The sequence below is a fragment of the Bufo bufo genome, chromosome 6, assembly GCF_905171765.1.
Source record: "Bufo bufo chromosome 6, aBufBuf1.1, whole genome shotgun sequence".
Taxonomy (NCBI): domain Eukaryota; kingdom Metazoa; phylum Chordata; class Amphibia; order Anura; family Bufonidae; genus Bufo; species Bufo bufo.
In genome coordinates, this window is record NC_053394.1 from 106260758 (window position 1) to 106274441 (window position 13684).

The 13684-nt window shown below is 44.6% G+C and overlaps 1 protein-coding gene across 1 annotated transcript in view; it reads left to right on the forward strand.

Annotated features, from left to right (window-relative positions):
- Positions 1–245: 245 nt before the first annotated feature.
- Positions 246–13684, forward strand: part of NKAIN4 (sodium/potassium transporting ATPase interacting 4) — a 66376-nt gene continuing 52937 nt past the window's right edge. Inside the window, exon 1 of the mRNA XM_040435961.1 lies at positions 246–451. Coding sequence (XP_040291895.1) covers positions 398–451 — 54 coding nt within the window. The 5' untranslated portion in view covers positions 246–397. The remainder of the gene's footprint in view (positions 452–13684) is intronic.

Sequence of the window (13684 nt, forward strand, 5' to 3'; positions counted from 1 at the left end):
ATAATTATGTATTTTATATACTGAAACTCTTCCTGATGTCTATGAACTCTCCGCAGTTGACATTATGACATGCATTCATAATCGACTCCGATGCTCTGACCATTGTCAGGCTCTTTTGTCTGGGATTAGTTCTGCGTGGCTCCTTTAAGACAAGCACCCTCCCTCCTCCTTGCAATTGTGAGAAAGGGAGATTAAGGGGGAGAGGCTGAGCATCAGTTGATCACATTGTGAGAAAAGCATCTGTTCCTAAATATCAGTGTGGTGAAGGCAGCTACTCGCTGGCCCTGTCCTGACCATGGTCCCTGGAAGCAGAGCCACATAACTGCAGGCGAGTCGCTGATCAGGGGGTCTGCTTAGGGACTGTGTGCCCCCCCCCCCCAAAAAACCCAGCAAGAGGATGGGATGCTGCACGGGAAGATGCACCTTAATTCTCCTCTGCACCGTCCAGCTGGTAAGTTCCTATTGACTTTCTACTATCACATTATCACTTTAAAATAAGGACTTGCACACCAGGACACTGCTTCCTACTACAGCTTTGCTGGGATGTATATTTTACACAGTAGCAACAAAAGCTTAAAGGGTAATTCCACTTTCTGCGATCTAGGGGGTTCATGGGATGGGGCTAAAAAAAATTAGCTGCTGGTCAGGTGGTCATTATTTAGATCCTTCTCCAAGGACAGTCCACATGAATCTTTAGTTGCACGGCACTACCATCCCCACTATTGTTTAAAAAAAAAAAAAAAAGCGAATGCCACTCATATTTATTACAGTGTTGGCAAAATCGTAACTGAACTGTGGAAATCGTATAATGATACCGCCTCTATGGAAATCGCATGAAGATACCGCATGATGCTTAATGTCACAGTTTTCCTCAATAAAGAGCAAGGGAAAAGCGATTAAACCTCAAAGAAATGCAAAAAAAAGCAACACTGAAATAAAAAAGAACAGCGTCAGGGATTGTAAGCACTAGGGTTTGGGCACATCACTGACTGGTACATCCTCATCATTCTCAGAAATGAGAGCCAGTATCATGGGAGGTAGTTATATTCATGTGCATAGGGGACATAAAGTAAGGTATTATAGTAGTTATATTCTTGTACATAAGAGCAGTATTATAGTAGTTATATTCTTGTACATTGGAGACAGTATTATAGTAGTTATATTCTTGTACATAAGGGCAGTATTATAGTAGTTATATTCTTGTACATAAGAGCAGTATTATAGTAGTTATATTCTTGTACATAGGAGACAGTATTATAGTAGTTATATTCTTATACATAGGAGACAGTATTATAGTAGTTTATTCTTGTACATAGGAGGCAGTATTATAGTAGTTATATTCTTATACATAGGAGACAGTATTATAGTAGTTTATTCTTGTACATAGGAGGCAGTATTATAGTAGTTATATTCTTATACATAGGAGACAGTATTATAGTAGTTTATTCTTGTACATAGGGAGCAGTATTATAGTAGTTATATTCTTGTACATAAGAGCAGTATTATAGTAGTTTATTCTTGTACATAGGGAGCATAATTGTAGTGATAATCTTGTGCATAGGAGGCAGTATTATAGTACAAGCTTGAAAAGAAAGTTCATTCCAGCCTCCGTATAAAACAATGGAATCCTTCATTGAGAAATAGTAATAAAATCCAGGTATGCCAAACATATAGTGCACAGAAAAACGCACCTCCTGTGACGCATTTCGGATGTCTATAACACCCTTAGTCGTAGCAGGGTGGTGTGAATACTGGTGCTGTTTATATCAGAGGTTGGGGCGGAGCTGAATTCAATTAATAAAAAAATGTAATACATGTGTGACAACAGCTCACAGTGAATGACCCCCACTAACCTCAGATACCAGTATTCACACCACCTTGCTACGACTAAGGGCTTGTTCACACGACCGTGCCATGTTTTGCGGTCCGTAAATTGCGGATCCGCAAAACATGGATGCCACCTGTGTGCTTTCCGCAATTTACGGAACAGACGGCCCTTTACAGAAATGCCTATTCTTGTCTGCGAAACTGACAAGAATAGGACATGACTCATAACTTTTGCGGGGCCACGGAACGGAGCAACGGATGTGGACAGCACACGGAGTGCTGTCCGCATCTTTTGCGGCCCAATAGAAATGAATGGGTCCACACACGGTCGTGTGAACGAGCCCTAAGGGTGTTATATACATCCTAAACGCGTCACAGGAGGTGCGATTTTCTGTGCACTATTTGTGTTTGGCATACCTGGATTTTATGACTATTGCTCAATAGAGGATTCCATTGTTTTATCCAGAGGCTGGAATGAACTTTCTTTTCAAGTTTGCATTTGTTGGAGTGCCACGCTTTGCGTGCCTTGGACCTCTGCTTTGGAGCTGGCCGTGATTATTTTTTGGCAGTATTATAGTAGTTGCAGTACATTCTTGTGTATAGAAGTTAGTATTATGGTAGTTATATTTTTGTATATAGGGGTAGCATTATAACAGTTATAATCTTGTATATAGGAGTCAGTGTTATAGTAGTTATATTCCTGTACATAGGAGGCAGTATTATAATAGTTATATTCTTGTACATAGGGCAGTATTATAGTAGTTGTATTCTGATACATAGGAAGCAGTATTATAGTAGAAGGAATACAAGTTCCAGCCACCAGATAAAAACATAAGACTCTTTTATTGATTATTTTTAAGATTCATGAGTGCAGGACACACAATGTCTGTACATTGTGTGTCCCAAACCTATGGCTCTTAAGTAATTCCACAACATTCCCATGACCCGGATGACCCGCTAGAGCTGACGACTTTGATTTCTGCATTATTCTAGTAGTTATATTCTTGTACATAGGGGCAGAATTATAGAAGATTTATTTTTGTACTTATGGGCAATATTATAGTAGTTACAGTATATTTTTATACATATGAGTCAGTATTATAGTAGTTATATTCTTGTACATAGGGAGCAGTATTATAGTAGTTATATATTATTGTACATAGGGGGCAGTATTATAGTAGTTATATTCTTGTACAAAGGGCAGTTTATAGTAGCTATATTATTGTACACAGGGGAAGTATTATAGTAGTTATATTTTTGTACATACGGAGCAGTATTATAGTAGTTACATTGTTGTACATGGAAGGTAGTATTATAGTAGTTATATTATTGTACTTTGGGACAGTATTATAGTAGTCATATTCTTGTACCTAGGAGGCAATTTTTATTAGTAAAAACAAGCAAAAATACAGTAATACATTTCAGAAACAAAATGAACAACCAACCAAAATCGTAGATATTGCCTAAAGAATAAATGTATATTAACTTTAACTTAATAGTCCATCACAAATTAATGGGGAGAAAAAAAGTTAACAAATTAACATCATTTCAGGATACTTGAGCCAAAATTACTCCAAATATACATTCCTCCATAATTTTTCATTCTCACCCTTTTTCCTAACCTCTATCGATCTGATCCACCTTAGCTCTGACAGGATGAGGTTTACGGATTTTACATGATTGAAGGGCTCACTGTGGATGTACACTCTCGTTCTTGTATGCCAGTGGTAATAATCAGATGCATGGTTCCCCGGTCAATGTTAGCTACCTGTGATGTTACACCATAGATGATGTCTGGGTAGGTTAGAGACTGCAGCCTTGGGATTTTTAGCTTGCTGGTTATCTCCTGCCATATCTGTCGCCCTCCCCAGCACTCGGTTATAAAATGTGCGATAGTCTCCTCCTGCTGGCAACCCAAGGGGCAAATGCGATCTGAGACACTCAGAAATTTTAAATTGCCTCTGACCAAAAGCTTCCGATGCAACGACAGCCAGGCGATGTAAAAAAAACTTAGCAGGGAGCCTCGGTCCATTGGGGAACTTTAGACTCTTCTGCAAGGTGGCCGTTGTGCAGTCTCTTAGTGCTGGCTGCAAGTAATAGAACGTCCTACAGATCCTGATATAGAGATCCTGGTTTTAGTCTCCAGATAAACCTTCTCTATTCCCCACTTCTTCATGCACCTAAGACCATATTCCAGGTACTGGGGGAGGTAACATAGTAACATAGTATATAAGGCCGAAAAAAGACATCTGTCCATCCAGTTCAGCCTGTTATCCTGCAAGTTAATCCAGAGGAAGGCAAAAAAAAAACTGTGAGGTTCAAGCCAATTTTCCCACTTAAGGGGGGAAAAATTCCTTCCCGTCTCCAATAAGGCAATAGAATAACTCCCTGGATCAACAACCCATCTCTAGTTGTTATAGCCTGTGATATTATTACACTCCAGAAATTCATCCAAGCCCCTCTTGAATTATTTTATTGTACTCACCATCACCACCTCCTCAGGCAGAGAGTTCCATAGTCTCACTGCTCTTATCGTGAAGAATCCTTTTCTATGTTGGGTACAAACTTTCTTTCCTCCAGACGCAGAGGGTGTTCCCTCGTCACAGTCCTGGGGATAAATAGATGATGGGAAGAGATCTCTGTACTGCCCCCTGATATATTTAGGTAGTCACAAGTCAATCGACCCCTCTTGAGACTGCCGCCTCACAACCAAGAATCTGCAAAAGGCAATATCCAGTCCCTGACACTATTCACCCACAGGGGACTGTTGTTTGAGTCCAGGATACCAAAATTAACTTTTAGAAACATGGAGTCAAAGAAAACCATTGGATTTAACATATCCAAACCACCCTCTCTCCTCTGTAGATAGGTAATCCCTCTTTTTATTGGGTTCAACCTGTTCCCCCACAAAAGTTGGAAGAACAGGCTAAAGAGCCTAGCCAAGAAAGATTCTGGCAAAGGAAAGACAACAGAGATGTATAAGAAGATAGGGACCAGGTAAGTCTTCAACATAGTAACCCTTTCTCTAAAGGTCAGCCTCCAGTTCTTCCATCGCTGAACCTTTGCATTTCCGGATTCCAACTTTTCTTCCCAATTTAGTTTGGCATTATCATCCCTCCCAAATTTGACCCCAAGGATTTTAAAATAGGTGGAGGCCTTTGAAAATTGTGGCAGATCAAAGCCAGGATCAGTACTTAAAGTCCAGAAAGCTTGACTCTTCTCAAGGTTGACTAGAAACCCGGAGGCCTCTGAGTAGCTTCTGTTGGCTGCTGACATCTGCACCTCACGAGGCTCAGATATCACCACAGTCACATCATCCCCGTAGGCAACTACTTTCAAAGGCAAGCAGTGGGGGACCGGCACACCCTGAAAATCACACTCCTGCAGCGACCTCAGGAACGGGTCTAAGGCAAAGACATACAGCAGTGGACTCAACGGGCAACCCTGTCTCACCCCTGCCTCTTCTTCAAAAGTGTCCCCTTGCCAACCATTGATCAGAGGAAAGCTCTTCGCCTCACAATATAAAGTTTTTAGCCAATCAATAAATTGTCCCGGAATACCGTTCTTTGACAAAGTGGCCCATAGATACTCATGGTCTACTCTGTCGAAGGCTTTAGCCTGGTCAAGACCAACAACATATTTCCCACACCTAAAAGCTTTATATCTCTCAAACATTTCTCTTATCGAGATGACTGCTCCAGAGATGTTCCGCCCTTTTACTGTGCCGAACTGACAGCCTGCCAATAGTGCCCAGGACAAACAGATTAACCTAGAGAACAGAATTTTTGCCAGAATCTTCCTGTTGACATTGAAGAGGGCAATTTGCCTCCAGTTCTTGATGTCACTAGGCTCCTTACCTTTAGACAGCAGAATTAACGAGGACACCCTCATGGACGGAGACATCAGATGATTTTCTAGACAGGTTTTGTACACATCCATGAGGATTGGAGCCAAGAGGTCCCTAAATTTCTTATAAAATTCTGCGGTAATGCCGTATGGACATGGTGCCTTCTTCAGATGTAACTGATCAATAGCCTATTTAACCTCCTCCACTGTTAATTCTGCTGTCAAATGATAAAAATCCACATCATTAGTATCAGGGCCTGGAGTTGCCTCCAAGAATTGAGCCATTTTTTCCTTATCCAAATACTTTTTCTGAAACAAGTCAGCATAGTAAGATCTCACCACCCCCAGGATACCCTCCCGAGATTCCTGCAAAACACCTGTCACGGCTGTATGTGAGCAACAATAGTATACACAGTAAAAGAGCTACTGACCGGACCCAAACTAGGGAGGATAAAGGGTGACCCCTGTCAGACCCTCAAAGCTCTCCCTATTCTGCTAAAGCACATGCCCGGATCCAAATGGCGGAACGAGGCATGCCCACGTGCCTAAGACTGATGACCACTGTAACCCCTACAATAGTGGAAGGGGCACGGCCACCGGTGCCCTACTCAGTATATGGAGGGAACCGTGGCCACCTCAGATCCAGTCAGAAAATAATCAGGTACACAACAATGTCTGTACACTTAGCTGAAGGTGTTGCAGCCGCAGAGAAGACGGATCCAAGGACAGCTGGCAATATCCGGAGTGCTTGCTGCAGCAGAACACAGGTCCAGTGAACTGATAGCTACAAGTGAAGATACTAAAGCAAGAGCTACAACTGAAATGAGAACTATAATCCACGCCCTACAATAGGAGGAGGGGTGATATAAAGAGAGGGAAATCAAACGCATGAGGAACAGCTGGGAGGAAGGAAACCAAAAGTAAACAGAGCAGTGAGAACTCCTCCCAGCTCTAGTAGTGACATCATCACAGGGGAGGAGAAACAGAGCTGTGAGAACGTCCCAAAGCTCTGGTAGTGACAACACCTTGGGAGTCAGTGAGACCTGCAATCGATTTATTAGTCACACGTTCCCTGCAATTCTCAAAGGGATCAGGAGCCCCCAAGGACCCATAATCCTGTTCAAGAACCAGGGAGGTGTACCTGCTGTACTGATGATATCTCAGATTTCAGTCGGTCAATCTTTTGTTTGTCATCCCCACCCGCCGAATAGAGTGACTCCAGTTCTTTCCACAGCTTGAGATACTGGCTATACTTACTCTTCCCTCTTTTAACTGACAGTCTCTTTAAGAGAGATCTGATCTCCTCCATGACGTCCTCCCACCAGTCAGCCATGTTGTTATAAAAGTCCACTCTCTGTAGCTGAACCTGAAAAAGGGAGCGGACACAATCCTGGACATAGACATCATCCAGGATGCTGGAATTAATCCTCCATAGTCCTCTACCAATATCAGAGCGTTTAGTGGCTCCCAAGCAGAAAACCAAAGCCAGGTGGTCAGAGTAGGGGACGACCTTCTCACTCATCCAGCTAACAGTCTATGTAGGATTCACAAACGCCATGTCTATTCTACTGCTCCTGTCAGCACAAGAATATGTGAAATTTGGCTTCCTACCATCCCGTGCGAAGACATCACTTAGGCCAGCCTGCAGTATTATGTTACGTAAGACTCTGGAGTCTCTGGCCACCTGGTGACAAAGTAACATTCAAGTCCCCAGCCACTACCACAGGTATAAAGGTAAAAAGATATTGCTTCAAATCATTAAATAGCTGGATTCTCTCAGCCACTGTCTGTGGGCCGCAGATGTTAATGAAGCGGAGCCGTCTACCATGGATGGTCATTTCCAGCACCAGGCACCTTCCCATAGCTACCTCCGTTAACCTTTGCACAGTCACGTCATTGGTATTAAACAATATGGCCACTCCGGCATAAGGCTCCACAGCCAGTGACCAGTAAGGAGGACCAGACCGCCATTCACTCTCAGCCTCACGTAGATGCCCTAAGGTGGTCAAACGCATCTCCTGTATAAAGATGACATCTGCATCTAGATATCTGAGGTGATTGTATACCGCGTGTCTCGTTCTTCTTACTTTGATGCTGTTTACATTGCTTGAAGCAAATTTTAGAGAAAACCCAGCCATCATAAGACAACAGAAAAAGAGCAGATAAGTGACTCCCATCATCATAAGTCAGAATCAGAGCTTCCCTGGCTACCACCAGTCTCCATATCTGATTATATAGGGGCTTCTACAGGAGGGGGCTTCTTTATTGGGGGGTCCCCTGTGTCTGCTTCACATTCGTTATCTATTTTTTGCAGCTCTTGCTAATAATCACCATCAGACTCTGATAAAGCCTCATATCTATTTGATATGGCTTTTTTCCTGATGTTTTGGCCCATGTTATGTTCTAACTCAGACTTACGGGAAGACTTATCTTTTTTTCTGCTTTTGTTCCTCTTGGCCTCTTCATATACAGAAGGTGATACAGAGGCGGCTGCCTGAGGCTGGTCCTGAGTGACCACCTCCATGGTGCCCTGAGTGTTCTCTGAAAGGTTCGGGTGTTGTCTCACGTGACCCCTGTTGTAACTCTTGCCTTGTCAGTATGGTCCCTGACATCAAAGCCTCCTCCTCTATAGCGTCTGCGACCTCCACTAATTCTTCATCTGGAAGCTTCCTGCATACGTTATGCCAGGCATCTGGGCAATCCTTATGTGATCTGTCTGCAGAGATTGCATCTAACATTCTTGCACGTTGCACTTAGATGGCCAAGCTCACCGCACAGGTTGCACTTGACCACGGTGCACACATTTGCCACATGACCGACTTTGCCACATTTGAAGCACTTCCTAGGTTGCCCAGGATAAAAGCAGATGCCTTTTTCTCTACCAATAAAGAAGAAGGAGTTAGGAAGATGAAAGGTGATGTTATTGTGCTGGCGCAGCTTCTCCAGCACCTTCCACCCTCCAGTCAAGACACCATCATCGTCCCTGTTCTTGGTGAGGTCAGACATGAGGTCACAGTGCCTTCAGAGCCACATCACAATGTCCTGGGAGGAACAGATTCATTCCAGAAGATGACATTGACAATAACTTTTGGCTTGGAAATCGGAAGGAAAATTAATTTATTCCAACACTTTGTGTCCCTAAACCTGGCAAAGTTTGCCCAGAACCTATCCAGACTAGACATGAGCTTAAAGCTGACATCATAGCCTTGCCTGTCTGGTAGATTTATCACTGCCAGGATGTCTCTGGAGCAAGCCCCATCTGGTGGCAAAGGAGCTCCCTCTTCTTTGGTGCCTCAGTGTTTAAACCTCACCACGTTCCTCCTCTTAAACGCTTAGCCTGTATAGCCTGCACTGGAGGTGAAGGATGGAGCGCCGCGGCTCCAGACGTTTCTGGGAGGACCCTGATGGCGCTCACTTATTGGGGTCAGTGTCTGCACTAGAGGGGCCTGACGGAGGCTCACTACCCTGAGTATTGGGGTGCGTGTCTGCACTACAGGGGCTCGTCTCATCCGGTGTGGATTTTGATAGGGGGGGGAAGGGAATTACACACATCGATCCGTACACTTTCCCTTCCCCTTTCCACCTCTATATCCTCCTCAGATGGCTGCATATCCCACACAGACCGTATGTCATCACCAGCCCCCAACCCCTCAGGTACATTATCACTGTCCCCAGTCTGTGCCCCAGTAATAGAGCTCTCATGCATCACCCTGACCCATGGATGCATGTCCACTGTCCTGCTGATGGACCGTCTCTGCTGGGACTTGTGCCACAGCTCCATGATATTTCTCAGGGACAGCAGCTGAAGGTGTTTGCGGCTGCTCTTGCCCACCTCCTTTCTGGAAAGAGAAACTTGCATGCTTAAGGATTGGTTGTGTCACACACGCCGGGGCTCATCTGGGGACACAGACCCTGATTGTGCTCTAGAGGAGCAGGATCCAGAGTCACTGTTCTGTCTCTGCTGTGAGAAATGTTCCTGGTTTCTGTAGGACTCGGCCAGGGGTCCCATCTTCTCCAGGACACAGTCCATCTCCTTTACCACCAGCTCTATGCTCAGTAAGTGCAGCTTGGTATCATACAAGGTGTTACTGTCAGGGTGCGCAGGTTTCAGGTTATATACACAGTCTATCTGCATCTGCAGCAGTTGTTTGTGGTGCTTTAACTCCCTCATTCTTCTTACTAGTGTCGGGATCTCCTCCGCCATCTGCAGCTCAGGTGCTTGTATGGTCTCCTTCACCTGCTGTCCTGGCTGGGGCAGGGTTCCAGGCTATGTGGATTCACTTTTCTCCTGCAGCTTTCCCTTTCCAAGTTTGCTGCTTGTACCTGCAGTTGTATCTGTTGAGGCCAGTTCACATTTTGCAGTGTTTGCAGACATGGCACGCTTGGCAACCTTTAGCGGCATTGCTGAAGATCTTGTGCGGCCTTGGCAGGCCAAAGTCTGTTTCTCCAGAGATGTCTGTCTCTGTGTGCAGGAGGGGGGAGCTGCTCACCTGCTGCAAGTCCTTACCTGTGCCTGCGCCGCAAGCCGGTCTGAAACAAATGCGGTCACCGAGAACAGCCCGATGAAGGCCCCCGGCGGCTGTTCTCAGAACTGCCTGCTTCCGGAGACCGCAATTGTTTCAGATCGGTTGCGGCGCAGGCACAGGTAAGGACTTACCTGTGCCTCGCCGGACTTGTGATTTAAGATAGTAGCCCACATGTGTTCGTGGGCGAACGTGGCTAACTGGCCATCACTGCTCACCATCACATCAGTTTTTAACACAATTGACCCTAACACATGTAGAGGCTCAAGAGTTAACATTTTACAATTTGTCAGCGACTACTAGTTGCCTTCTTTTAACATATGTTAATAATGTATAAAACATAACTTTTATTATTAGTCACTAAAAGTATCTTCTTGGACCATTGTTAGTAATATTAAAACTCTCAGTTGTGTTCCCTCTATGTTAGTTAGTATCACAGTGATGTACAATACTATGTTGCTACTGATATATATTGGGAGGCTAGTAGCTACGCGCAGCTTTGGTACATGAGGCAGTATTATAGTATTTATTATTTATTAATAATTATTTATTATTTATTTCTTGAACATATGGGTTAGTATTACGGAAGTTATATTCTCAGAGTACTGAGCTGGAGATGTTAGGCAGCTGTTGCTGGAATGTCCTGATCTCAGTAGTAGTGTAAGGCTACTTTCACACTTGCGTTTTTCTTTTCCGGCATAGAGTTCCGTCCTAGGGGCTCAATACCGGAAAAGAACTGATCAGTTTTATCCCCATGCATTCTGAATGGAGAGTAATCCGTTCAGTTTGCATCAGGATGTCTTCAGTTCAGTCGTTTTGACTGATCAGGCAAAAGAGAAAACCGCAGCATGCTACGGTTTTCTCTCCGGCGAAAAAAACTGAAGACTTGCCTGAACGCCGGATCCAGCATTTTTTCCCATAGGAATGTATTAGCGCCGGATCCGGCATTCAGAATACCGGAATGCCGGATCCGTCGTTCCGGCATGCGCATGCGCAGATCGGTAAAAATGTAAAAAAATGTACAAGACGGATCCGTCGGTCCGCATGACAAGCGGAGAGACGGATCCGTCCTTGCAATGCATTTGTGCGACGGATCCGGATCCGGATCTGTCTCACAAATGCTTTCAGTCAGCGGCAGATCGGCGGATGCGGCGGGCAGTTCCGAGGAAGGAACTGCCCGCCGGATCACACTGCCGCAAGTGTGAGAGTAGCCTTAGATAGGGTATCATACTTTTACTATATACCACGTTGTGTGCAGGGGCCTAGCTATAGGGGGTGCAGAGGTAGCAGTCGCTGCCGGTTCCAGGAGCTTCAGGGGCCCCAAAGACCCTTATACCACATGAGAAGACACCTGTTTTATAGAAGGTGCATGCTGGTCAAGTTACACCTCTGGCTGGAGGGAAGGTGTTAGGTCAAGAATTTGGCATGAGGAGGTGCCCTTTCAATGTTTGCCTCTGGCAGCAGGAAGGCTATGTGCTACCCTGCCCCTTGCCAACAAGCACTGAGGGACAGGGGCCCAAGCTGAACTCTTGCACCAGGGCCCGTGAGCCTTTAGCTACGCCCCTGGTTGTGTGTATGCAGCCTGTCATCTCCCCCTTCCCTTTATGATTGAATTTATTTATGAGCTTGGACAAGCAACTCACCCAGTGATCTGCAGTGACTTGCTGTGATTTATTGCTGACCTTGGGAATTTTATGTCCTCGGTATTGGGTTTGTGATCAACTGAAATGTCTCCAAAAGGCCAAAAATGCATCAAAATGTTGGAAAATTCTGTTGTAGTTGCGATGTTAAGTACAGTGAAGCAGCCTGGATTTGTGCAGATTTTTGTCAATGCTACTGGAACGTGGGTGACACCTGCAAGAGGGGCGCATTCCAGTGTCAATTACCTGTGCACCCACCCCACACCATGTCTTACTGAGGGACATCTTATAGTTGTTACCAGATCTAAACTGTGGCATTCTGTACATTTATCTACCAAGCTCTGAAGATCCAAAGCGCTCCCATACCAGAGCAGCCATAGTACAGCCATCTACTTGCTGTCAGTGAATGGAAACATTCTTACCTTTAAGAGCCTGAAAACCATACATACACAGATAAAGTAAAGTCATGGGTCAGTGCAACCTTTATGTGAATGTGGGAAGTTGCAAACACTTTAGCGTGCGTTCAGTGAAACTTGCACCATTTTGCAAGCAAGTTCAATCAGTTTTGTCTGCGATCGCGTTAATTTTTTTCCGCATGGGTGCAATGCGTTTTGATGCGTTTTTCACGCGCGTGATAAAAAACTGAAGGTTTACAAACAACATCTCTTAGCAACCATCAGTGAAAAACGCACTGCATCCGCACTTGCTTGAGGATGCAATGCGTTTTTCACTGAAGCCCCATTCACTTTGTAAAGGGGGAATATTAATTACCAATATTTATGCAAATATCAATAATTAATATTCATAAATAGGAGGAGTCGTCTAGTGATGACTCTGCCTTTTTATACCATTATAATAATAACACTTTCACTTTGCCTTACGCTAATCACTAAACTAGCTGCAAGCGCCTAACTGAGCTAGCTACCGCTAATAACAACACGTTACACAGTAGGTATAAGACAAATAATACAACATATTTATTATCAACCTACAATGCACAATACACACACACACACATATATTAGCAGCCCACCCCACCTATTTATATCCGGCGGCCCGCACTGCCGCACCGCCCACACTGCACCGCCACCATCAGGGACACGTGGGTCGGCGCAGTGAAATGACGTCACTGCGCCAGCCCGCGCGTCCCCGGACGAGCGCGTCGGGGCCGCGCCACTTGCTAACAGGCGGGAGAAGCCTTTGATCTCCCGCCTGTAGCACTTTGCATTCCGGGCAGCGCGATGGTAATCGCGCTTCCGGAATGCGCGCAATAGAAGGAGGGGAGGTTTCTCCCTTCCTTCTATCATGCATAATTATCTGGAGATAATTAAAACAAAGGACTCAGATTCTGTTGAACCTGAGTTCTTTGTAACCATCAGGATGACCGGACCCTTGTCCGGTCATTCTGATGCAATCAGCCAGATTGCAACAATGTGAATGCTTGGGACACATTCACACCGATGCACCTGGTTTCAGGTGGACAAGTAAAGGGGCCTATGGAGGGGGATATATATGGATATATATATATATATATATATATATAATATACATGTATATTGATACTTGGGGCACATCCATACACATGTATACACTGATATTGGGGTATATATCTATGAGGGGACATATATATATATTATATACCTATTAGGGGGCACATATTTCCCACAGGGGCCGCAATGGGTCCCTGTGGACCACTAAGGGTAGATGTGCGCAGATGCTGGGCACATCTGCGCACATCATCCTACAAGGTGGCTATTAATGTATGCATATATATTATACATGCATGCACGTGTCTGCATGCATATATATACAGTATATGCATACGTCTCAACCCATCCTCAACACACT